At 35.9% G+C, this 26292-nt stretch overlaps 1 protein-coding gene across 1 annotated transcript in view; it reads right to left on the bottom strand.

Annotated features, from left to right (window-relative positions):
- Nucleotides 1–8255: 8255 nt before the first annotated feature.
- The window catches only part of LOC134669638 (gonadotropin-releasing hormone receptor), a 120613-nt gene continuing 102576 nt past the window's right edge, over nucleotides 8256–26292 (bottom strand). The window contains exons 4-6 of the mRNA XM_063527306.1: nucleotides 24898–25097; nucleotides 15657–15781; nucleotides 8256–11181 (exon numbers count right to left, since the gene is read on the bottom strand). Of these exons, the coding sequence (XP_063383376.1) occupies nucleotides 11052–11181; nucleotides 15657–15781; nucleotides 24898–25097 (455 nt within the window). The 3' untranslated portion in view covers nucleotides 8256–11051. The remainder of the gene's footprint in view (nucleotides 11182–15656; nucleotides 15782–24897; nucleotides 25098–26292) is intronic.

Below are 26292 nucleotides of genomic sequence, written 5' to 3' on the forward strand. Positions count from 1 at the left end.
AAAACTCCTCCATGGTGAAGGTCGCTAGATGTTCTGTCGGAACCCTCAGCACAAAAGAATTAAAATTCACACTGTAGGCCCGATTCGGATTTTGAAATAGACATCTATTCGGATATCTTTTAGACATCACCAAGATACGATAACGATATGTTTAAGATCTAACCTGTCAAATTTGACATTTGCGCGATTCTGGAGATACTCTTGAACGATTTCCACAGGATACTAGGACTTATAGATCCAATTCACATCTAATAGATATCTTACTCTATCTAAGGTAAAAGTGACATTGGTTGCCCGAATTGCGCTGCAAAAGAGAACTAGTTGATATCTACACTATAACGTATCTAGAATGGATCTAGCACGTGTCGTCTCTTGTGAATATCTTGAAGTTCGAATACGGCAGTGTGTCGAGATTACAACTTCACGACCCAATGTTACAGAAGGTGACTTGTCTTGTGAATTTGATGTCGGTAAATATTTGTAGAAGCGGAACTCCTGATGACGATCCTTAAATGATAGAGTTTAAAACTATTTTGTGAAGTGAGACTTTTTTGGTTTTGTTTCAATTTATTTTATTTGTACGCGATGGAGAAATAATCGAGTGTTACTTGCTTTCTCACTGGCGTCCGGACGATTGCCTTCATATGGCTAGAAATTTATACAAAGTTTCATATTAAATATAAAAACGTATACTTAAGTATATGAAATTGTTATACTTACATATTATTTGAGGCGTTATATTTCTTCTATGAAGAGGGTCGCCGGATAAAGCGCACATTACACGCATGAAACAGTCCGACACTTTACTCCATAGCAACGGGAATTCGAATTTCACACCTGGCAATCTGATCAAAAAGAAATATATTTTCTCAAACATGCAATGAAATATTGATGTTATGTTCCTAATAATTGGCTGCGAAGTATGACGTTTCAGGTGCGGCTAGGACAAGAGGTCGTTAATGGAATTTCATACAAATCTTGCAGGCCTAGGCCGGCAAAGTCCTCTTTTTTAATTTCCATTTCACAGATATTTTGTGACACAGCATAGTGGCATTCATCCATAAAAAAAAAACTAGAGGCAGTATTTGCTTTATGGTTCGTTATGAACTTATGACACTCTGCCACTACGCCTATAAAAAAAACAATGTTTGCTATAATATGCAGTTTTATTTGTATAAAATCAAAATGAACATAATAAATAATACATTACTAACCAAATTCTATAATTTTAAATTACAAACTTAACTACACATATAAAAACATTTAAAATATTTAATCTAAACGTTAGCGATAAAAAGGTCTACTCAAACACGCGTAGTTACTTTTTTTTAAATTGTTATGGAGGCAAAGTTGAATAAATTTCATTCTGTATTTCTGTTTTATTGGATTTATGGTGGTTGTTGATTTTTTACTTTAATATGAGTTCCGACGAAATAATGAAATTAATATTAATTGTAATCTTAGGAGTTGGAATTGGCAGCGTAAGTAGAATTGATTTTAAATAACTTGTTGCCTCTGCCGCCAAGTCAAAGACGTAGTACCTATGTATATGGTTGCTTATGGCAATTTTATTATTTGAGAAACTAAGAATAATAGCTTACAGTTTATTAGAAACAGTTTTGTGGCATATTTTAAAGAAATGAAAGTAACTACAAAATCGTGAACACTGTGGAAATTATACTTATTTACTCGATGCATAAAGCAATGATGTATGTGAAACATGATATCAACATGAAAGACTATTTGTAAACTTATGTGACGAAAATGACAGTCAGACGGATACAAGGCGAAAAAATCAAAGATACATGAAAATATAGGGTAGTAAAAAGATATAGGTACGTGTTAGTTATATTTTGGGTGTAGTTTACTTTTAGTTTTTTCTATAAATAAAACTTGGGTTTCGTGGATTTTTTATTTTATTTATTTCATTGCATGTTTGAGAAAAGCACTATTCATACCTCAGCGGGAAATGGGGTTGCCCGCCTCAGACCTATCCGGCTCGCTTCGCTCGGCCGTCTATATGTCTTCGGCCGGCAACCCCTTTCGTCCCGGCCTCTGTAGTAATGTACTATTATAGGTCTTTTGTTTACTTGCGGCGGTTGGTAAGTTATTATGGTTATGAAGGTGATTTATATAAATAATGGTTTTACACCGAAAACTCGGCTATCTTCTATTTACCTAATACTTAATAAAAAACCGACCAAGTGCGAATCGGACTCGCGCACGAAGGGTTCCATACCATTAGGCAAAAACGGCAAAAAAAAATCACGTTTGTTATATGGAAGTTTGGGAGTCCTACTTAAATATTTATTTTATTCTATTGTTTTTAGTGTGTTGTTATTGGAATTCATCATTTGTGAAAACTTCAATTGCTTAGCTATCACAATACAGATAGATATTCCCGCATCTTTCAAACATTTCTATGGTCAATTCGCTGACCAATACGTGTTCGCATGATTCGCTGAATCTGAAACGTATTTTTTATAAAAAGGTGCCTATCTTTCACAACTAAAAGTAGGTATGTTTCTTATTCTACAAAGTAGATAGATGTACTAAATCTAAAATTCACTAGTCATAGTTAGTATTACTGAAGAAGGATTTTCAATATCCTTTTGCAGGCGTTTTTTGAATACTGAATGCTATTGATTGGCGAATTGATGGATTACCTCATCAGTTTTCAGTGAGGTCAACAATGGTCTACCAAATATAAGTACGATGTATAGCTACGGTAACAAGGACCATTCTTATTTTGTTGTCGATTTATTTTTTAAATTACATTTTGGCCGAATAAAAACGGAATCTCTATTTGGGAAAACAATGTTAGGTAAGGTGGGGTCAGAAGAACATTTATTTTGCTCGTGGCGAGACAAACAATACGAGGATTCCATATAAGTGTTTGTCTTGCCCCAGTGATAGTCTTACCCCACCTTACCTTATGTAGTTTTCCATTGAGTTAAAAAATACCATACGTTTTCATAATCCAGTGGAAGTTTTTAGGACATACGGCGAAATTGCGCTTATTATTTACCGAACACGTAACTCTAACTATTCACTTTTGATAGCAATTTGGAAAAAAAATGTCAACTGTCTAGCTATCACGGTTCGTGAGATACAGCCTGGTGACAGACAGACGGACGGACGGACAGCGAAGTCTTAGTACTTAATAGGGTCCCGTTTTACCTTTTAGGTACGGAACCCTAAAAAATAGACTAAAAAAGGACTTAGGATTAATATCTGATGGCGTCTGTATCTAAGTACATATTATGTATACAATCACCTGCTTGCGGTCTAGACACGTGTCGGCGAATAATATTCGATGCTCAATTCAACAATTCACGCTATTATATTCTGATATTGGTCGTAGGATTTAATAATCAAAGTTGAATATTGTGTTGCCAGAAACTGCAATTAATGAAATTGGTTTGAATATTAATATTTAAGATAAAAAGAGAAAACCTAGGGTCATTGATATTACAATTCTCGATATAGTTACCTATTCATTAGGATTATATGTTATTGAAATAATAACAAATATATAATAGATGTACCTATTGATAGATACAGTTCAGTGAACTGATAAAAAACATTGTCAGATTTTCCATGGCTTTCCATGGCAATTCATATCATATTAATTAAATTTTAACGAAAACTTTTAAAATTAAAATTTATTTTGAGACTGCTATCTACTGCATAAATTATATTTTTTAGTAATTATACTTTTGATATGTTCACCTCCTAACTAGTCCAAACAAAGTTACGGAGTCAAAAATTGTGTTCCTAGCATTTCCCTCTAAAACGTTTTTTGAGCATTCATTTCCTGACCTATTCCTCCTATAGAGACGAAAGAAATCCGTGTTCACTCTTAAGGGGCCCATTGATTAGCAGTTCGCCGGACGATATCGGCCTGTCAGTTGTTCGGAGCTGTCAAATTTTGCGTTTAACTGAGAGGCTGATATCGTCCGGTGAACTGGTAATCTGTGGGCCCCTTTTCAAGATATTATAAGTAAAGTCTCGGAGCCTCATTCAGATTCGTTACAGTTCTGATCTTAATTTGATCATCATCATCATCATTTCATCCTATATACGTCCCACTGCTGAGATGGCTTGGGCTATAGTCCCCACGATAGCCCAATGCGGATTGGGGACGTCACATACACCTTTGAATTTCTTCGCAGATGTATACAGGTTTCCTCACGATGTTTTCCTTCATCGAAAAGCTAGTGGTAAATATCAAATGATATTTTGTACATAAGTAGTAGTAGTAGTAGTAGTAATCACTTTATTGTACACAACACAGGTTTACATAATATTTACAGAAATAAAGGTACAAAGGCGAGCTTATCCCTGCAAGGGATCTCTTCCAGCTAACCTTCGAGTAGATGAGGGGAGAATTCAAATTAGATAGACAAACTTAAGGAATGCACAGTAACATTTTAAAAGTAAACTAACCAAAACGTCCAAAAGTAAATAAAATACATGCTACATACATAAATACTAAACATATATTACATATAATATAATTATATATATATACACAAGTGTCAAAAAAAAAAAATTAATAGACATCAGTACTTAACCAAATCACGCTTGGTTGGAAAGCATAAGTTTCTTCAAATTAGCCTTGAATGACGCTACAGACTGGGACTGCTTGAGCGACAGGGGCAACTCGTTCCACAACTTCACAGCGCGTACCGTGAACGAATTCGTATACGATCGTGTCTTATTTGGGGGAATAGCAAGCGTAAGATTAGCACTTGAACGTAAGCGGTGTTCACTGCCTTCAGCCAGATAATTAAATCTCTCGGTAAGGTAAGCTGGAGAGCAGGGGTTAAAGAGTACGTTGAAAAGCAACGACAAGACACGCACATTTCGGGTTCGGCGGATCGGTAACCACCCGAGCTGAGAGCGGAATTCAGAAATGTGATCGTACTTACGGAGGCCAAATATGTACCTGATACAAACATTTTGTAGACGCTCAAGTTTATCCAGCAATTCCTCAGTAAGGTCTAAAAACGCAACGTCACCATAGTCAAGAAGAGGGAGCAATAGAGAACGAGCAAGAGTTAGTTTGGTGTGAAGAGGGAGGAAATTCTGTAGTCGTCGAAGAGAATGGAGAGATCCAAAAATCTTTTTGCTCACCTCGGCTACGTGAGGAGCCCAAGAAAGCGTCTGATCCATGATGATACCCAGATTTCGGACAGTAGAGGAAAGAGGGATAGTAATCCTATCAAACAAAATGTCAGGTACCACTATGTCCGAGAGCTTGTCTACATAGTAAGGACTGGCAATGACAATCGCCTGTGACTTCTGAGCATTAATTTTTAAACCAAATTTGCACGCCCAATCCCGTATGGATTCTAAGTCATAATTAATCTGAGCAATTAATGAGGGAAGATCGTCTATACTAGCCGCTGCATAAATCTGTAGGTCGTCTGCATAAAGATGGTATGAAGACGTAAGCGATGTGGTGATACCATTAATAAAAATAGAGAACAGGAGTGGAGAAAGCACCCCTCCTTGCGGGACGCCAGCGGTGAGCTCACACCAGTCGGACAGTTTGTCATCTACTCTAACACGCTGGCAATAAGTTCCGAAAGACTCATTGGTACGAGCCAGGATTTGAACCCGCGACCTCCGGATTGAAAGTCAGACATCATATCCACTCGACCACCACTGCTTCATTTGTTACGACCTCGAAAATCGCTCACGTTGATTGGTGCATGCGAACCGAAGTGAAACTCGTGCGTGAGATGCGCGCCAATCATTAAGACGATTGTCTAGGTCTGATCAAAAGTGTAACAAGTTGTTAAAATTAGAATAGACCTCTCGGTAGTCTCACAATGGATTTATTTACCTACCTTCGCAGGGTTATTGTTACCTACATAAAATGTGGGTAGGTTTTTATTGTCCTGAGATAAAGAGTATTGCTCTTTTTTATGGTTTCGTACCCGAAAGGTTAAAACAGGACCCTATTACTAAGACTCCTCTGTCCGTCTGTCTATCTGTCCGTCTGTTTGTCTATCTGTGTCTGTCTGACACCATCTCATGAACTGTGATAGATAGACAGTTGAAATTTTCACAGATGATGTATTTCTGATGCTGCTATAACAAAGTAATAGGTACAAACAGAATAAAAGGAATATTTAAGTGATGCTCCCATATATACAACGTGATTTTTGCCGTTTGTTTCGTAATGGTACGGAACCTTTCGTACGCGAGTCCGACTCGCACTTGCCCGGTTTTTTAGAAGCGTAAGATTTGATTCTGCTTTACGACTGTTTTCGAGTGTAAAAATAATATCATGTTAACATCTGGAAAATATCTGATAAGTATAAGAAGTTTTAGGGATCAATACAACCAAAGTAATCACATTAAACACAATGCACCAATAGTGTTTATACTATGTATGTACTTTAACCACCTTATTCATAAACGCGCTACAAGCCTCAATTAGCTAATAATCGTTTCTCTTTATCCGTCATTTTGACTTATGTATTTGTAAGAAAGGGATAAAACATAATTTAACTAAGGCCCATAAAGTTTTATGAATAAGGGGTAAGTCTTATTTTCTGTTCATTGTATAATTGGTATCCCCATATGTTTATTACCTATGTGACAAGTTACGTTACGTGACAGGTTAGTTGTTTGATTGTTTTCATTGCTCATTTCAATATTAAAATTCTTGTCATCACATGGGTTGTCAGGGTACCTACTGCTGCCATATGAACCCTTCAATTTGCAAAAAACGTGGTATGATTAAGAAATAAATTCAAAAAGATGGTCAAAGGTAATATGCCTCCTACTGTGTCTCATTGCAGCCTCAACAGCCTCTTGCGCCTAGTGTTAGAGTCACCTGCTTGCGCCTTCTGGAAACACTGGGACGATGAATATATGGGCTCCAGAGGCTTAGTATATAAGTTGTTATAATTTATTAATTTTGTTATAATTTTGTATAGGTTTAAGTACTAACATAATATTAAGGGAATGTATACTAACACTATGGACATGGTCTGAATTAAATAAATTGATTGATTGATTGATTGATTGATTGATTGATTGATTGAATTAATAAAAAAAATTGCCAATTTAATGGTTAAGTTATTATTTGCGCTATGGGATAGTACCAATAATGCTCTCAAAAATTTATTTGTCTTTTCTTTCTTCGAGCATAAAGAAACGTAGCCGATGGCAACAGCGCCCATGGAGGCAAATGTAGTCGTAATATTAATTATCTTGTATTCTTAAATTGATTAATAAATTGGATTAGAAGACAAAAGTACCTATAACAATTCGGAAATCTTATTCAAACAAAGCAAGGAAATTATTAAGTGTATAAATTAACTTTGTACGAGATCCAATAAATGAGAAGCTATTAAACTGGGTAATCAATAGTCCATTATATTAGGTTTCGGAAATCTCGAGACTTCGCCTTAAGTCGTATTGACAAATGACGTCTTTTGAAAAGTTTGTCGCACTTAAGAGGGAAAGGAGATGGCCACTTCTCCATACAAAAGTAGTCCTCATTTTCCTCTCTGGATATTAACATAATGGGAAATATTTTTGCATAATTTGATGTATAAATTAACCATAGCTATCAGTGGCGGCGCGTCAAACATATCCATAGGCAAGCCGGGGCTAATTTGGCTTACATATTTCCTTTACAACTCTGCTCAACCGTCCAAAAACAAGCAAGCCGATGGGAATCGGCTTTTATGGACGCGCCGCCACTGATAGCTATGCCCCTACGTTTGACTTTTTTTCGAACAAATGCACCTAACTTTGATCATAATAATATATTTATAATCAAAAATTCGAAAAAAATCTAACATAAGAGCTAACATCTAATAGCTGCGGTTGATACCTATACAACCATTGTGTCCTCCTAATATCCTCAGATGAGATTGAAGACTTCGTTTTCATGAAAAGGCGAGGCGATGACGTCTTAAGACTTTTTAGAAAAAAATTAGACTACGTAAATTATAGGACATTGGTATGATAATAGCGCTTTCTCTGCTACTCCTGTTGAATGTGCCATAAGACCATCAGTTTATCTGTTTCGGATTTTGTACCATTATTACCACGTCCTCGCCATTTTATACTTGCCTTATAGATAGGTTTCCAACTTTAGACGCAAAACATTCTGACTAACGTCATTCTGAACCCTAGGTGCGTGAAGTAGAATCACACTTGATCGATTAGTATTTAAGTGTTTTTTTATACTTACGTATTAGGACAGGTATCAATTAAAAATACAATACGTTTTAAAATCTTTACTGGTCTTAAAAATATATATCACAATAGATACACATAGATTTCGTAGAAATACATCATTCGAATTATTGTTTTTACACGCCTTTATATTGCATAATGCATAAGTACTTAAAAAGGTACATTACGACTGCAGCAGCATTACTATTACAACGTTAGTTAAAGGAACCCACAGATTACCAGCTCATCGGACGATATCAGCCTGTCAGAATCGTCCAGGGCGCTACTTTCTACGTAACTGCCGTTACGATTTTTGACGTAAAATGCTTAAACATGGCAACAATTTAGTATGGAATTTTTGGAGGATGACTCACGCTAGGCCGGGCCGGGCCCGTGCCGAGGCGTCCGACATGTCCCTTTCTAGGACGGCTGATCGGTGATCACGTGGTTTTCTATAGAAAACGAAGCGCCGGAAGGTCCGGCCCGGCCCTGACCCGGTCTAGCGTAAGTCAACCTTAATTTCGCAACAGTAATAGAGCTGCAGTTGCAATAACAATATCAAAATGTTAATGCTGTTTACATAATCATCTCCGTACCTATCTGTTTTATCAACACGTGTATATTAATTTTCACGACTAGACTTCTGAACCGGTGTTGATGTAATTTTGGTATGTGGAAAGCTGTTTGCCCCGGGAATAAATAATTGAGCAACCTAGGCATTTTTATTTTTAGGAAGCCACGGGTTCAAAGGGAGAAAATTACACATTCCATCGCGGGTGATTAGGCTCAGCTTACTGCTAGCTGATAGTAATTTATCTTAATTAATATTAACGTATTTAGGTACATAATATATTCGTACGGCAGACTTAATTTAAGCATTACTTAACTGATAATACGTAATATTTCCTAGTATGTCATTAAAAAAAATGAAATGGAGCGTGTACAGTCAGCTTCGTATAGTAGGTAGCATCCAAATTATTCAATTAGTTCGGTACGCCATACAAATAATATGGTGTACCGAAACTATTTGAATTCTTTGGATGCTACCTACTATATGACGCTGACTGTACAGCGGAACACGTCCTTATTTGTATGGTAAGAAAGGTGTGTTACGATATATTCTGCCCTGTCTAGGTATTTGATGCTAACTGTAGGCAGTTCATCACAACAACAATTGTAACAGATTATAAAAAATTTCAAAGAAGGAATTATGTTACATTATACATATTTTGCCACGTAGTTTCTACTCAAAACATTTATTTTTATGCTACTTATACTTAAGTCATTTTACACAAAATCATATATACTTAATATACAACACGACAGACCATGTTCTTAAATTTCTACATTTAATTTCTTTGAGTTATGACCCGTAGTGTCTATCAGTTTATTTCAATGCTAAATGCATAAATAAGCACATTATTTTTATTATTTACAGAATATATAATAAGCATAAAAATAGTCGATGTATATAGGAAACAATTTTACACATTTTTAATCTAAAAACGTATCCTGAATTTGACTGGTTTTTTATAGATAATTTTTCAGTGTCAAAAGTGACATTTCTTCAATCACAAACGTCGCTTGTGACAGTGATAAAATACGCCCAGTACAGTAATCTATGTCCTATCGTAAGGAAAATAAATCAGAGTATAATTGTCTGCCCGATTCGAACTTTAAGATACGTCAATTAATAGATCTATATAGGTATGTAGAAACGATAAGGATTAGATGCGTCTGTGTCAAAAGTGACGTTTTTGATAGAGGTTCGAATCGGGCAGTGTGCAATTAACTACAAACTCGGGTAAATCCATTCGACCCTCTCAGTAATATCTACCCTATTACCTTTCTTAATTCCAAAATCGCATAATCTAACAGATGGATTTACCCTAGTTTGAAATTAAGCGACTCTATTCCAGATAATAATTATATTTATTTACAAACTGTTGCAACTGTCGCAATTACTTATTTTGTTTACTCGTTAGTTAACATTTACCATCGTTGCTCAGACAGGTAAAGTAAATCTATGTATAATAGCACTATTATATTTAAAATACGTACAGTACAATATATTTTACAAGTAATAAGCTCGTAATATAAATCAAGGACCAAGAAACTTCTCAAGTATCTAATTCTTGTGATATCTATCAAAGTTAGCAAACAACTGGAGCAGTATTAAAAGTCTCTCTTTTATTTTATTCAAGCTTAGTTCAAAAGTAAAATGCATTTCTTAATTTTCGTCGAAGTAAAGACATGACGTGCTACATTTTAGACGATTTAATTTGAATAATCATATAGAATCACATAATATGCGGGAAGTAATAAAATGAAACCAGGGATTCACTAGGGGATAATTACTGTGCCGCGGCCAGCCGTTACCGTATATGTTTATCAAATTATCAAACGCGGTCGAGCAACTTAAATTTACATTTTAATTCCAACAGCATTACTTCTGAATCCTATGTTGCAATCAAATAACATTTTATTCGTACATTATTATTAAAGAAGATATTTTCTTTTTTTATTATACTTACCCATGTACTTATAAAATTACAGCAATGCTGACGTTATTATAATAAAATCTTTAGCGAGGCTATACCTATTCAAGAAGATTATACTTAAATTAAAATTCAATGGCATAATGACTAAATATAAATAGAAACTCTTAATAATAGATCAGAATTCAACACAGACCTAAGGAGTAAAATTTACGCTTAACATTGATAAAAGGAAAATAACACAATACATAAATTAGATGTAGATTTTATCATAGTATTTACTGATCATTAAAGCTAAGTCGAAGTTCTCTTTACAACTGCGTATTAATCACTGCCTCTACGTAATTATAATAAGCTAACATTGTTTCCGTTGGTGTATTTGCCTGAGGATCTCATAGACCTGATCGTAGTCAATCTCACGGATGACGTGTTGTCTCCACGTCTGAACAGAGACGCCGGATGTCCGCCAGAGTCTCTGAAAAAAAAATACATATAAATTTATAGAATGTAGGTATGTGCGAATCTTTCCATTATTTCCCAAAATGCTACGCCTTTGCAGAGTTTACAGCTCCTTTCATTTCAGTCACCTTGTACCATCGCGATTGTTGCGCCATTTAGGGTCCTAGCTATTGGTTGTTTAATACTAATGCTATAGAATTTCCAATTTAGCAAGAATCCTAAATGGCATAACAATACCGTGTGGTGACTGTACATATAATGTATTGCAATTATCCCCTAAAGTAGGTACATATTATTAATTTTATAGCGTGACGTGCGTTCGCGTTGGCGTTAAGTATCTTTGTATGGGATTATGAGTTTCCAAAACGTCCCGCTTGATACACTCTCCAAAATCCCATACAAACATAGACATAACGCAAACGCGAACGTACGTCCCGCTATCGAATGAAATTTACACTAGGGATTCTGTTATTGCAAAACTGTGGCGTTTTTAGCTACGTGAAAAGGACAGACGGCGCGATTCGGGAAATAAATTAGAGACTCACTAGATATGAAATAGTAAAGATATGTGACGTTCCACGGCAAAAGGTACCTTATGGCGGCTGGCGCTTACGCTATTATTAACGCCGCTCCAATATTTAGCCAGGGCAATGGTACCTTTTGCCGTGGAACTCTATCTCCTCTAAATAATTTCCCGAATCGAGCCGTGACAATCTAATACTGATATCATCATTCGTAACATTTGAAGGACTCTGTAGCGTTAAAGAAAAGCGGAATATCACAGACAGGAAATTGTATTTTGCTCTTACCTTGACCAATAGGGACTATTCTAGAATATATTCTGATTTTTGAGAGAAACATGTAAATGTTCTCAATGTTTCTAACGTACCTAATTATTAAAAATTCCAGTGCTCTTTTTACTCTGATATTATCTTCAAAAAAAAACTCTTTTCCTGTTTTTATATTCAGAAAAATAATTTCTTAGTTAGAATATGTTTTACATGGTGTAAATCTCTGCCTAAGAAAAAAGGCTTATGCTCAAAAGTGGGCGATAAAGGGCTGATATGATGATGATGAAATCTGTGAGTAAAGCTTCGTGAAAGCTAACATACGAACTTTCTTTTAAATTTTTGATTAAATTTGATAAGCAATAAGGGATTTTTGAAATATTTACGTCTATTAATACTAAAAAAAAACTTTTCAAGTGCGAGTTCAGACTCGCGTTTCAAGGGTTCCGTACATCACACAATTTTCAAAATTTTTTTTTGTACATGAAACGTGACGTGAGTGAAACGTCTTGAAAACCCGAATGGGTCAATCAAAAACCAGATGTAACATGAAGTTTTCTGGCGTGGTGGCTTATATCTCTGATTAAATGCCGAACAGTACAAGTGTCCAAATGAGAAAACTGAAGACCGAGCTCTGCCTAGGGCCGTCGGAGCGTCCGACGGGTCACGCTTCCTACAACTTCCGCAAGTGTTTTAAAAGCGAAGGCCGAAGAGAGATAATACCTACAGGATGGCCAAAAAATAAGTGTATTCCCGTTTCCCGTAGCCGGGGAGATTTTCGGATTATACTGAGCTTTACAACATTTACTATGGGACCAACCCCGAAATCGCGTAAAAAAAATGTATCGTCCCATAGAAAACGGACCAGCCAAAATGTATGAAAAAGCCAAATTTTTCCTCGCAATTTCGGAGTTGCACGTTGGCAACGGGAATACACTTAGTTAATTTTTTGGCCACCCTGTATAGTGCTTTTTAAAACACGTAACAATATAGTAACCTAATCAATAAGTACTACACTTGTACCAATGCGGCTGTGTGCCAGATACAGCCTATAGTCACACCAATAAAAGTCTGCAGCGGATTTGATAGCCCACGCAGTGTAAGTGTTATTAATACGTCATAATTTCATAGAAGTTTGACGTTTAATATGACACTTGCACTGCGTGGGCTATCAAAATCGCTGCAGACTTTTTACGGTCTAACTATAGTCGCATTTTTTGTCGTCATTCCGACTCACGCTTGAAGTTAGCTTCGGGCCTTCAGCCTTATGCGGATATCGGTCTAGGTCCTTCGCAATAGCTGTCTACATCACGTTTCACTTAAACCATTGCGGCTGTGTCCCTAAAAACCCTAAACCGCATTTATGTCCTTTAATCCGACTCACGCTTGACTGTAGATTTCTAATAGGTTTTCCTGTCATCTTTAGGTAAAGGACTATTTTGTGCATTTTTTTCAGAATTTTAGACCCTGTAGTTTCGGAGATAGAGGGGGGGAATGGTAATTTTTTGTCTATTTTCTTGAATAACTTGTAAACTTTTTATCGTAAATTACAAAAAATATATATATTTTGGATTCTCACAATGAGCTCTTTCGTTTGATATGTAACACAATTTAGTTTGCAAAACTTTGTTTTTAAATTTCATCTTTTATCCCCCAAAAGTAGCTCTTATGTTTAAAATTTATTTGTTGACGTTACATATTCGTCTTTGGGTCACAGACTTGCATATGTGTACCAAATTTCAACTTAATTGGTCCAGTAGTTTCGGAGAAAATTAGCTGTGACAGACGGACGGACAGACAGACGCACGAGTGATCCTATAAGGGTTCCGTTTTTTTCCTTTTGAGGTACGGAACCCTAAAAATAAACTTTGTATTTACGAGAACTAGATAAGACTACTAGGCCAAGACGGAAAATAAATTCAGTTTAATTTATAACATAGCATGTTCATAGTTATGTTTAGGGTTCCGTACCCAAAGGGTAAAAACGGGACCCTATTACTACGACTTCACTGTTCGTCTGTCTGTCCGTCTGTCTGTAACCAGGCTGTATCTCATGAACCATGATAGCTAAACAGTTGAAAATTCACAAATGATGTATTTCTGTTGCCACTATAGCAACAAATACTAAAAACAGAATAAAATAAATATTTAAGTTGGGCTCCCATACAACAATCGTGATTTTTTTGTCGTTTTTTGCGGTACGGAAACTTTCGTGCGCGAGTTCAACCAGCACGTGGTCTTTTTTTTTTATAAAATCATCTCTCTTGTCCATAGGTCTAACTGGTTTAAGAGCCCTTCAATGTGCACATTAGCGCCACTGCTAAATAACCGTGATTATTTAAATTTAACGACAGGTATTTAAAAATGGGGGCCGCTACGGACTGTATTGTGTATTTAAATACCTGTTGATTCGTTGATCTAGGAACTCAAAACAAAAACGGCCGTTTTTACTTTGGACGCATAGATTGACAAATCCAGCAACATAAAAACTAGTTTGATGTATTCAAGAGGTACTTAAATACGCAATACAGTCCGTAGCGGCCCCCTTTTTTTAAATATATTTCATGAAATTTAAATAATCACGATTATTTAGCAGTGGCGCTGCCATCAGACAGGAAGTCAATAAAGTAAAATTTGGTAAGAAGCTGCGTAGTCACCTTGTAAATCACATTTAGTATTTGTTGAGCACTATTAGTAATGACAGATGTAAACTTTAATGTAATATAAGAGAGTAGAGACTGCATGATCCCACAGTCAAACCGTGTAAACTGTTTTCTGGGACATTGTATCTGTATTCTGTATACTTTTATGTTAATAAATAAATAAATAATAATAAATAGGAGGTGCACGTTGAAGGGCTTTTAAGTATTATAAATCGGAAGTGACATCTCCGCGAGTATTTGCAGGAAAACGAAGGGTCCCAAAGGCAGTCTTTCATTTGCTAAGACTCATCACAACGCCTACCACGAGCATTAAAATAAATCGGATTGTTTGTAAGGAAAGAAAAAAACGAAATCATCTCTGTCGCTCTTTCGAGATACAGATATACAAATTGTCTTTCAGCTGAAAAGGCGACATAGGTAATTTATAAAAGGAATTTAGAGGGAAACAACCAACCAACCAACAAATAAACTGGATTTTCTTTTCGTAGCTTTCGAATTATTTTACTTTATTACCCTAACAAAAATGCGTTACCTACAAAGTATTTGCATTGTCAATGGGGTTTGCTTAAGCAGCGAAATTACATTTTATAATTTTATTTCTACCTGCTAGGCAGGTATTTATGGTTGTATAAATAGAAGTCTTAAAAACACATACAACTTGATGAACTGTCATAGGAAAAATCAATCGACACGAGAGCCTTCAGAATTAGTGCATTATTATTTTCCTTCGTATTTTCACGGAAACGTACGAACTTGTCTTGCTATTTCAGTCAGTCTCGGCACAAAAAGTACTGAGGTTGACTGAAGTAGCATGACAAATACGAACGTTTCCGAGAAAATACGAAGGAACACAATTATGCACTACATCTGTATACGCTTAACAGAGTTATCAATTAAGGTGACAGTCCATTTCCAACGACAGCAGCATTACCATTCTTTTTACTATGGAAATTGACAATAACACCGACGCGTTTCGTACTAGTAGTGCAGCTGCGGTCAGAAATGGACTGTCACCTTTATGAAGATCATCATTTATTCACCTGTCACTGTGTCTGTGTGAGGGTTTCTTCCGGGGCCACAGATGGAAGGCACCGTATATAACTGGATTCACCAGGCTGTTTGACATCCCGAAGAAGAAAATACCACTCAGGAGATCGTCACTTAGCTGTAACAAAAACATTCAATTGCTGGAATTACTGATGTGCTTATATAATTACTCCAAATTAACACACACTAACAAACACACACGCACGCACGCACACATGCACGCTCGCACGCACGCTCGCACGCACTCACGCACGCACGTACGCACGCACGCATGCTCGCACGCACTCACGCACGAACGCACGCACACACACACACACACACACACACACACACACACACACACACACACACACACACACACACACACACACACACACACACACACACACACACACACGGTCCATATCCCGGTCGATAAAAGTCTAAGCTAACTATACTAAAATTATCTTTGCTTGATGCGTTCATACACATGGCTTTTAACAGTCATAGTAGGGTTAGTAAGGAACACAAATGTATGGAAGTGTATGCACTTTAGTCTCAGGCGATGCCGCTTGGCACGATTGTTCCTTAGGTCAAACAAAGTTGATCTGGCCCGATAGCCAGGAGATCGTACCATGCAGACCCCCCAAAAGGGGGGGGGGGGGTGAAAGGGTCGGCTCCCAGGTCCAATCTATGCTATATTCCTTCCTAGTCTTAGCAACTAGGGCAAGTTATATATCATTTTCGTATAAATTAGGGACGAGGAATTTATTTTTGAAATAATTATTATGCTTTTCCATACAAAAAAAAAAATGATTCTTGTACAAAACATGAAAATGTTATGTAATTATTTGTGAGAATTTTGGATGTTACAATCACAGTGTGGCGATTTGCACTAGATAAAAAATTGGACGATGTAGCCCATGTATTCTTTATTTTGGAAAATATCACTGTAAAGTAGGCCTTCATACATTTTTATGTAATAAAAAAATAAACTATAGCGCGTGGCGGTAACGATTTCCATACAAATGGAACTATGCCCAAAATCAAAGATTAAAAATGTTTACTAAAACACTGAATTTGACATTTTAAAAGTTTAAATATAATGTTTGAATAATTTTTCCATGCGTTTTTGCCCTTTTTTGGTACAAATTTGTTGTTTATATTTTTCTTCCATACAAACTTTCTCCCCCCCCCCCCCTATTTGCCCCTCTTAAGCGTTGATTTTATAAAATTTTATTTTATCTTAAACTTAAACCTGTTGCATTTAATTGATGTTGAAAATTTCAGCTTTATATCTTTAGGGGTTTAGATTGTATGATGTCTGGAAGTAAGCAGAATTTTGTTAGATATTATAATGTATGGGATATTATGAAATAAAATGTCTTTAGCTCAAACACATGTAGATCCCAAACTACTGAATATTATAACCTGAAAGTTTGAACATCGATTAATTACAAAAGGTATAATTTAGTTATAATAACAAATTTAAAAATATCTACCCTTAAGGGGGGAAATCGGGGGGAGAAAGTTTGTATGGAAGAAAAATAAAAACAACAAATTTGTACCAAAAAAGGGCAAAAACGCATGGAAAAATTATTAAAACATTATATTTAAACTTTTAAAATGCCAAATTCAGTGTTTTAGTAAACATTTTTAATCTTTGACTTTGGGCATAGTTCCATTTGTATGGAAATCGCTACCGCCACGCGCTATAAATTATTTTTTACTACAAAAAATGTATGAATGCCTACTTTAAAGTGATATTTTCCAGAATAAAGAATACATGGGCTACATCGTTCAATTTTTTATTTAGTGCAAATCGTCACACTGTGATTGTACCATCCAAAATTGTCACAAAAAATTACATAACATTTTCAAGTTTTATACGAAAATCATTTTTTTTGTATAGAAAGGCATAATAATTCTTTCAGAAATGAATTCCTCGTCCCTAATTTATACGAAAATGATATATAACTTGACCTAGTTGCTAAGACTAGGAAGGAATATAGCATAGATAAGACCTGGGGAGCCGACCCTTTCACCCCCCCTTTTTGGGGGGTCTGCATGGTACGATCTCCTGTCTACCGGGCCAGATCAACTTTCTTTGACCTAAGGAACAATCGTGCCAAGCGGCATCGCCTGAGACTAAAGTGCATGCTAAATGACCTTACTGACCCTACTAGTCAGTGAACCGGCAAACTAACTTCCGAAGTACCTAACGAAAATCTACCACCTGGGTATCATAGCTACCTTACAACAGCTGGCGATAGCGATAGGAGAGAGATCAAATGTTACTCTGAATATTCGTGACGTTGTCTATGAAAAAGCACTTTTTTGTTTTTGGCGGTTAAGTCAAGAGGCGTAGCGTTTGTATCAGGATATCGTTAAAAATAGCGTAAGCGACATTGGCAATAAAGTCCTTCTCCTAGACAACATCACAATTTAATCCAGGATCGCTTTTGTACAATAAGACGGAAATATTTTGTTAATTAATACGCTTAATAAGGAAGCCTCAAAAAGACCGTCGACCGGCGCGGTGATAAATTATGCTCATTTTATTTTACGATTGCTCAAAAAGATTTCTCGTGGAAAGCAGAAGACAGTTTATCTTATCTTTTTGTAAGTCAGACAACTTCAACAAATAGATTAAGGAATCATGTTTACAGGGTTGGGCAGATTAAGTGTCCTAGTTTTAAATAACCATAAAATTAAAACAAAGCTTCAAATCTGAATATTAAACTTGTTTTTATTTTAAGCATACTCTATATTTACAAAATTAATTCATTTAGCTCAAATCGCTCTCCTTTAACCTGTATAACTTTATGCATTCTACCATAGAATGAGTTGCACGCGGCACGCACTACCTCATTAGTGCCATGCCTTATGGGAAACGGTCGCAGAGATAGTTCAGAGCCGGAAACCGCTACCAACTTTTAGTATGTTGTTAGGCATGGCATTGGGTCTCCAAAACTGCCGAGAGACGGCGGCGCCGGCCACCTACTTCAGCGGAATGACGTCATCAAAATGACTCCCGCTTCGTTGCGAATATTGCATACTGCACCCAAATTATGCATAGCACATACACGTGTGGGGTATTAAATGAAAGCCAATTAAATAAACTATATTTTATTCATACAAAGTGTATCAAAATATGCAACAGTTTAAGAGAAATTTACAAAATAATAAAAATTACGTAAAAAAATATTCGATTATTTGGGTTTTACAACCAAACCAAAAGTCGGACGATAAATCAATGTACTACAACATTAAAGATAACGTCTCAAGCCATACACTGATATCAATAAAATCAAAATTGGACCAAATATGTGGAAATTATGCATCAAAATGTAGATATTCGCCCATACAAATGCATAAAAGTTAAAAAAATCAAAGTTGGTCATTTTCAGGATAATCCACATAAGCTTCTAGTATGTTATTAGCAATATGACCTGGAGTCTAAAACTGCCGGGAGACCATCGCTGTTGTTCCTCAGTTACAAATAATGACGTCATATAAATAATCACTGCCGAATTTCGTAAAATGTAAATTATAGCTATACCACGAGTCTCACATACACGTGAGTTACATGTAATGAAAGGTTATTAAATGTTTTATGATTCACCTAAACATTGTTTGTAAAAAAAATGCACGGTTTCAGAGCTAGAAACAACGAAATACCACTTTTTATGGAAAAAGTAGATATGTATCAATTTTATAGCTAAACTAAAACCGTCAAAAAAATTTTGCGTATAACATTTAAAAAACTTGTTATTCAACTATATATCACAATTTAAATTTTACATTTCCGACAAAAACTGTGGAAGTTGTGGAAAAAAAACTAAAGCGCCCCAACAATTCTACCTTAATACGCTCATATTATGCAAAGAATAGTTCTATTTATCGAGTATTAAATGAATGAACATTACATAAAATACATGAAAACGACATTTTCGAATGGAACCATAATTAAAAAAATAATAATTTACTTGATAAGTAAGCAAAATATTGTTTCTTTAAGTACCTAATCTCCTCCTTTCAAAGTCGGTTAAAATGTAGCTTTTGTGACCTGGGCTACAAAGACAAATAAATTGACACCTCATTTATCAAAATCAGTTCAGTAGTTTCATGCAAACGGTACCTACACATGCACGCATAGATAGCAAATTCTGCCGTAGTCGGACAAAAAATAAAAATTCAATAATTAGACCTTTACTATTATGGCCTGGCGTGGCTTGGCATGTAACGTTGAAACTCTCAGGCCGTAGATGTTAGCAGGCCTAGCGGGCGTCGCCTCGATGAGTTAGCAAGATGCCTTATGGAGGCTTCGAATGATCAGAGGGAGGATCAGAGGGAAAATTCTGCCAGCCTTCTCAGCTCAGCCTTGAAACCCTTGCACCACTCAAGATTCCACTTTTATAAGAAGATCCTCTTTGCTTTGGGTCACTGAGCCAGTGATGTATGTATGTACAAGGCTAATCGAGGCTTAAATATATAATTATGTATAAGTGAACTGATAGGGCATTTACCTCGATAAGGCATTTTGTATTAGGCATGTACCTACTTACTGGCATGTAACTTTACATTTCTCTAATAATGTAGCGTTAGGCCATGACAATAAGAGTCTATTTCATATTAATATTTACCGCAACTACAGCAGGAACTGCTATCTACGTATGTAATTATGTATTTTTTACATGAAACAACTGAACTGATTTTGATAAATGAGGTGTCAATTTATTTGTCTTTGTAGCCCAGGTCACAAAAGCCACATTTTAACCGACTTTGAAAGGAGGAGATTAGGTACTTAAAGAAACAGTATTTTGCTTACTTATCAACTAAATTATTATTTTTTTAATTAAGGTTCCATTTTAAAATGTCGATTTCATGTATTTTATGTAATGTTCATTCATTTAATACTCGATAAATAGAACTATTCTTTGCATAATATGAGCGCATTAAGGTAGAATTGTTGGGGCGCTTTAGTTTTTTTTTCCACAACTTCCACAGTTTTTGTCGGAAATGTAAAATTTAAATTGTGATATATAGTTGAATAACAAGTTTTTCAAATGTTATACGCAAAATTTTTTTGACGGTTTTAGTTTAGCTATAAAATTAATACATATCTACTTTTTCCATAAAAAGTGGTATTTCGTTGTTTCTAGCTCTGAAACCGTACATTTTTTTTACAAACAATGTTTAGGTGAATCATAATACATTTAATAACTTTTCGTTACATGTAACTCACGTGTATGTGAGACTCGTGGTATAGCTATAATTTACATTTTACGAAATTCGGCAGTGATTATTTATATGACGTCATTATTTGTAACTGAGGAACAACAGAGATGGTCTCCCGGCAGTTTTAGACTCCAGGTCATATTGCTAATAACATACTAGAAGCTTATGCGGATTATCCTGAAAATGACCAATTTTGATTTTGTTAACTTTTATGCCTTTGTATGGGCGAATATCTACATTTTAATGCATAATTTCCACATATTTGGTCCAATTTTGATTTTATTGATATCAGTGTATGGCTTGAGACGTCATCTTTAATGTTGTAGTACATTGCTTTATCGTCCGACTTTTGGTTTGGTTGTAAAACCCAAATAATCGAATATTTTTTTACGTGATTTTTATTATTTTGTAAATTTCTCTTAAACTGTTGCATTTTTTGATACACTTTGTATGAATAAAATATAGTTTATTTAATTGGCTTTCATTTAATACCCCACACGTGTATGTGCTATGCATAATTTGGGTGCAGTATGCAATATTCGCAACGAAGCGGGAGTCATTTTGATGACGTCATTCCGCTGAAGTAGATGGCCGGCACCGCCGTCTCCCGGCAGTTTTGGAGACCCAATGCCATGCCCAACAACATACTAAAAGTTGGTAGCAGTTTCCGGCTCTGAACTATATTCCCATAAGGCATATGACTACATCTGGTATATCGTCACATATCTTGACCAACCGATGATTGAATGAATTTAAATTCATTCCCTGTGTGCTGCCAATCCTGCTGAGCATGTATCCCCATATAGAAAAGTCCAACGGATTCAAGTCTGGTGAAGATGCAAGCCATTCTTGCCACGGTATAAAATCTGTCAAATTTGTTCGACACCAATCTTGTGTACGTTTAGCTTTGTGAGACGGGGCACTGTCTTGTTGAAAGCAATAATAGTCATCCCTAAACAACTTTCGGATATTTTCTAGCATATGACCCTGCAACACGTTCTGAATATAATAGTCGTAGTAAATTTTTACTCCCTGGTCAATGAACAGCAGCGGTAGTTTGCCCCTAGGTGATATGGCACCCCATACCATGACAGCCGACGAACGCTTTGAAACCGCTGTACGGCTAATTTGTCTACTGGAATATCCCTTAATGAAGCACCGTAAACGCGATAATTTTATTGATTGTGGCTATCTTGCAATTGGAACATATTTTCGTCGGAAAAAATAATATCTTGCACGTTCGTAATTTTTGCTTGTATAAATTTACAATGAGCTGGCGTTCCGCGTCCATGTTGATAACAATATAAAAACAATAGATATCAAGCTGACGTCTAGAAATCATAAAGACGCATAAATTCTCGATTAATAAAAAATAAAATAGTTAAAAAAAGTTGCCCTATATTTAAGTAAAATGGCAGTACAAAACTAGGACACTTAATCTGCCCCACCCCGTACATTCTAAATGTATTCTTATATCAATGATGGGAAAATATTAAACCATACTTTAACTTCTTATTTACGATCTAAGATTATACTCATACACATACTTTATTGATAATATAAAATCCAGGTCAGGTCACATAGGTAAGGTCAGGTCACGTTACTTGATCCTATCCATTAAAGCTGATAATATTTAGCTTGTGTCGCCTTCTTAGTGTTACACTTAAGGGGGAATGATGTTTTTCCCAACTCGCTCCTATTGCTACTACCTATACACATACACACACACATCGGCACACTTTTAACCGCTCTTGACAGAATGCATTCAAGTTAACTTTTTTGTTTGGTATTTACTTATTGCTTCATACGTGTTCAACGCAACCTAAATGAAATAAAAATATTTTTTTTTTTTTTTTATTCTCGTGGTAAATTATAACATAATCGTGTAATTATGGATCAGTATGGATCAGAATGCTGGGCGACGAAAGTAGCGGATGAAAGAAGAGTGCATGCAGCGGAAATGAGAATGCTGAGATGGATGTGTGGAGTGACAAGAAAGGATCGGATTAAGAATGAGTATATAAGAGGAAGTTTGAAAGTAGCCCCAGTAACAGAGAAAATGAGGAGTACTAGGTTAGCGTGGTATAAGCATGTAATGAGTAGCATGGAATGTTAGGGGTGAATGTTGATGGACGGAGAGAGTATGGTAGACCCAAAAAACGATGGATGGATTCTGTGAAGGAGGATATGAGAAAGAAAGGAGTGAGTGCTGAGGACACGAAAGACAGAGGAGACTGGAAGAGAAAAACATGTTGTGCTGACCCCACATAACGTGGGATAAGGGCAGGAGAAAGAAGAGGTAAATTATAACATAACTTCATTTATTCACTTTGTCCGTAGTAATTCAATGTAATCAGTAACCACTTTAAGATATCGAATAAGGAACTCGGAAAGCCCCGGAAGTCTACAAAATTAATTACTTTGAACAAAACCCTCTAATTCGTTTTAAACCGACTTTAAAATTGAATCAATTCCCGAGAACACGTAATATGTTTTAATTGTTTTGTTTAATCATTATTAAGTATGATTGATTTATTCACGATAATCATTAAGAAAGTATTTACAAACAGTTAAAACAATCAATCATTACCTAGAGCCACGATAATTAGAATAAATTATTTAAAAGGAAAAAAGTATTCATCAATTTGTTTATGTAAACGAGGGGTATTGGTAAATCAGTTTATTAAGTAAATAAGGGTATGATTAATTATTGTGGATTCTCTTTTATTTTATACTAGCTTTTGCCCGCGACTTCGTCTGCGTGAAGTTTAGTAATTTGAGTAGCTTATTTTTACCCAATCTGCTTTTTAACGATTCCCCATACAAACTTCCACCCCCCTTATCACCCCTTTAAAGGGAGATTTTTGGAATAATAACTGCCCTATGTCCTTCCCCGGGATTCAAACTATCTTCATACCAAATTTCAACTAAATTGGTTCAGCGGTTATTGATTGCCCATACAAATTTACACCCCCCTTTTCACCCCCTTAAGGGGTGAGTTCTGAGATAAAAAGTATCCTATGTCCTTCCCCGGGACTCAAACTATCTTCATACCTAATTTCAACTAAATCGGTTCAGTGTTTTAAGCGTGAAGAGGTAACAGACAGACAGTCAGACACACTTTCGGATTTATAATATTATATATATATAATATTAAATAATATATATAAGTATGGATTGATTTGTGTCAAGCGCTTCACTGGAGTACAAACAGCGACACTCTGAACTGTCCACCGGTGGACCTTATGACTTTTGTAATAAGGTTTACGAACTGTTAGTTAACAGTGTGGGCGATGGTACAGTCGCCATCAGATATATCGGAGCGTCCAAGGTGTTCACAATATCTGAACACGCACTCTAACTCCCTGATAATAGAGTCGTGCTCAGATATTTGTGAGCGCCTTAGCTGCTCCGATGTATCAGATTATCAGTTATAACAAATGGTGACAATACGTTTAGCGCGAGCCGTGCGGCGCAAGTACTTACCGAACGATAGTAGGTACGTATTGCGTCGAAATAGGGTTTATTACAGGCTGGCAGGCAGTTGTGTGTTGTTGATATCTATTACCTACCTAAGTACTATTGTTGTTTTTAGTTTAGTTGAGCGCATCGCCAACAAACTGTTTTACAGTTTGGCGAAACTTTAATTATAGGTAACACTGTACTTTGTGTTCTGTTAAATAAAAAAAAAAAAAAAAGATGGCGACTGTACCTACATTTAGAGATGCTTGGTCATTCTGAGTAATTTGCGCTCAAAATGATTCATGAGCGAAATAAATTTTATTACAATTAATTACTTCCTCTTCTGGGATCATAAATTACGATTATAAGACACACTTGCACACATAGATAGCTTGCACCTATTACGCACAAGATGACCTACAAGGCTCTTCAAAATCGTATCATAAACATACCAAATCAATTGGAAATTCATAGTTAGAATCGGCACACTGTAGGCTACTGTAGGATATTGTCGCAGTGCGCTAAGCACACTGAAAAGAATTTAGCACTTACATTCTTGTCAGGATCTAGAAATGTGAATATAATCATCATCACGTAATACGGTGTCCACCATATCAGAAACGCCGCCACGATAACGACGGACATCCGTAAAGATTTCATCTTGGCTCGGTCGATGAGTCTCCGTCTATTCATGTCTGGCGTGAGGTACTTTTCGTGTCTTATCACTTCCGGTTTGAAGACTTTTTCGCTTTCTGAAACAAGAAAAGTTTTTTTTTAAATGTCACTATCAGTTACCATTTGGCAACTCCTAAGTTACAACTTTAATCTAACCTTAACAGATAACGCTACATTTGTATGTTCCTACACATTTTGCAACATTTTTGTAGGGTACCTCAAAAGGAAAAAAACGGAACCCTTATAGGATCACTCGTGCGTCTGTCTGTCTGTCCGTCTGTCACAGGAAATTTTCTCAGAAACTACTGGACCAAGTAAGTTGAAATTTGGTACACATAGTTATGTAAATTAGTGACCCAAAGATGGACATGTTTTTTTGTAATTTTAAAATACATAGGTTCGAAGTTATTTAAGAAGATAGCCATAAATTTACCATTCCCCCCACTTTATCTCCAAAACTACTGGGTCTAAAATTTTGAAAAAAATATACACAATCGTTCATTACCTGTAGATGACAGGAAAACCTATTACAAATGTGCAGTCACGCGTGAGTCGGATTTATGTACGGAATGCTAGAAACGCGAGTCCGACTCGCACTTGGCCGGTTTTTTTTGTTTTCCTTAGTGTTGTTTTATATATCGATTGATATAAAAAAAAAAAACAACGGGTTGCACTCCGGGAGTGCCGACAGAAGTGAAAACTCAATGACTAGTCCAAAATGTCTGGAGCACTACCTATGTATAATTGATCCATCCTCCTTTCTATTGAAAAACTTTAGTTCGTAAATTGCTGGTCAGTGAACTTGTTTAAAATTCAAAATTCAAATTTGTAGCGTTATTTGTTTAAAATTCGAATAGAAATTGTAAAGTTACCTTGCAAACCTCGCATCTAAATATATTTGGTCATGATATTTTGAGTTTTATTCACCAATACTAGAGTTCAGTTTTATTAGCGATTTCATCAAGATGTAGCTTTATTGAATTATATTTGAGTGATATAAAGTTAGAATGTAACTGAGATCCTCGTATTTCAACCCGTACAAGATTAGAACCTTTTTCATGTAATGTCATTGAGTTTTTCTTTATTGATGTAAATGCCATCTAAATGAGTGGCCAATTAAACCTTACGGTCACGTGATCGCCTTACGCTGTCTCGAATTTATAATTTTTTCCCCACCTCAAAAACTGCCCAGCGCCGCTAAAGAAGTTTTCACTTCAAAAATATGTGGCTAATAAAAATATGTACAGGTCTTTTAAGAATATTATGGAAGTC

Source organism: Cydia fagiglandana, chromosome 12 (assembly GCF_963556715.1).
Source record: "Cydia fagiglandana chromosome 12, ilCydFagi1.1, whole genome shotgun sequence".
NCBI lineage: Eukaryota > Metazoa > Arthropoda > Insecta > Lepidoptera > Tortricidae > Cydia > Cydia fagiglandana.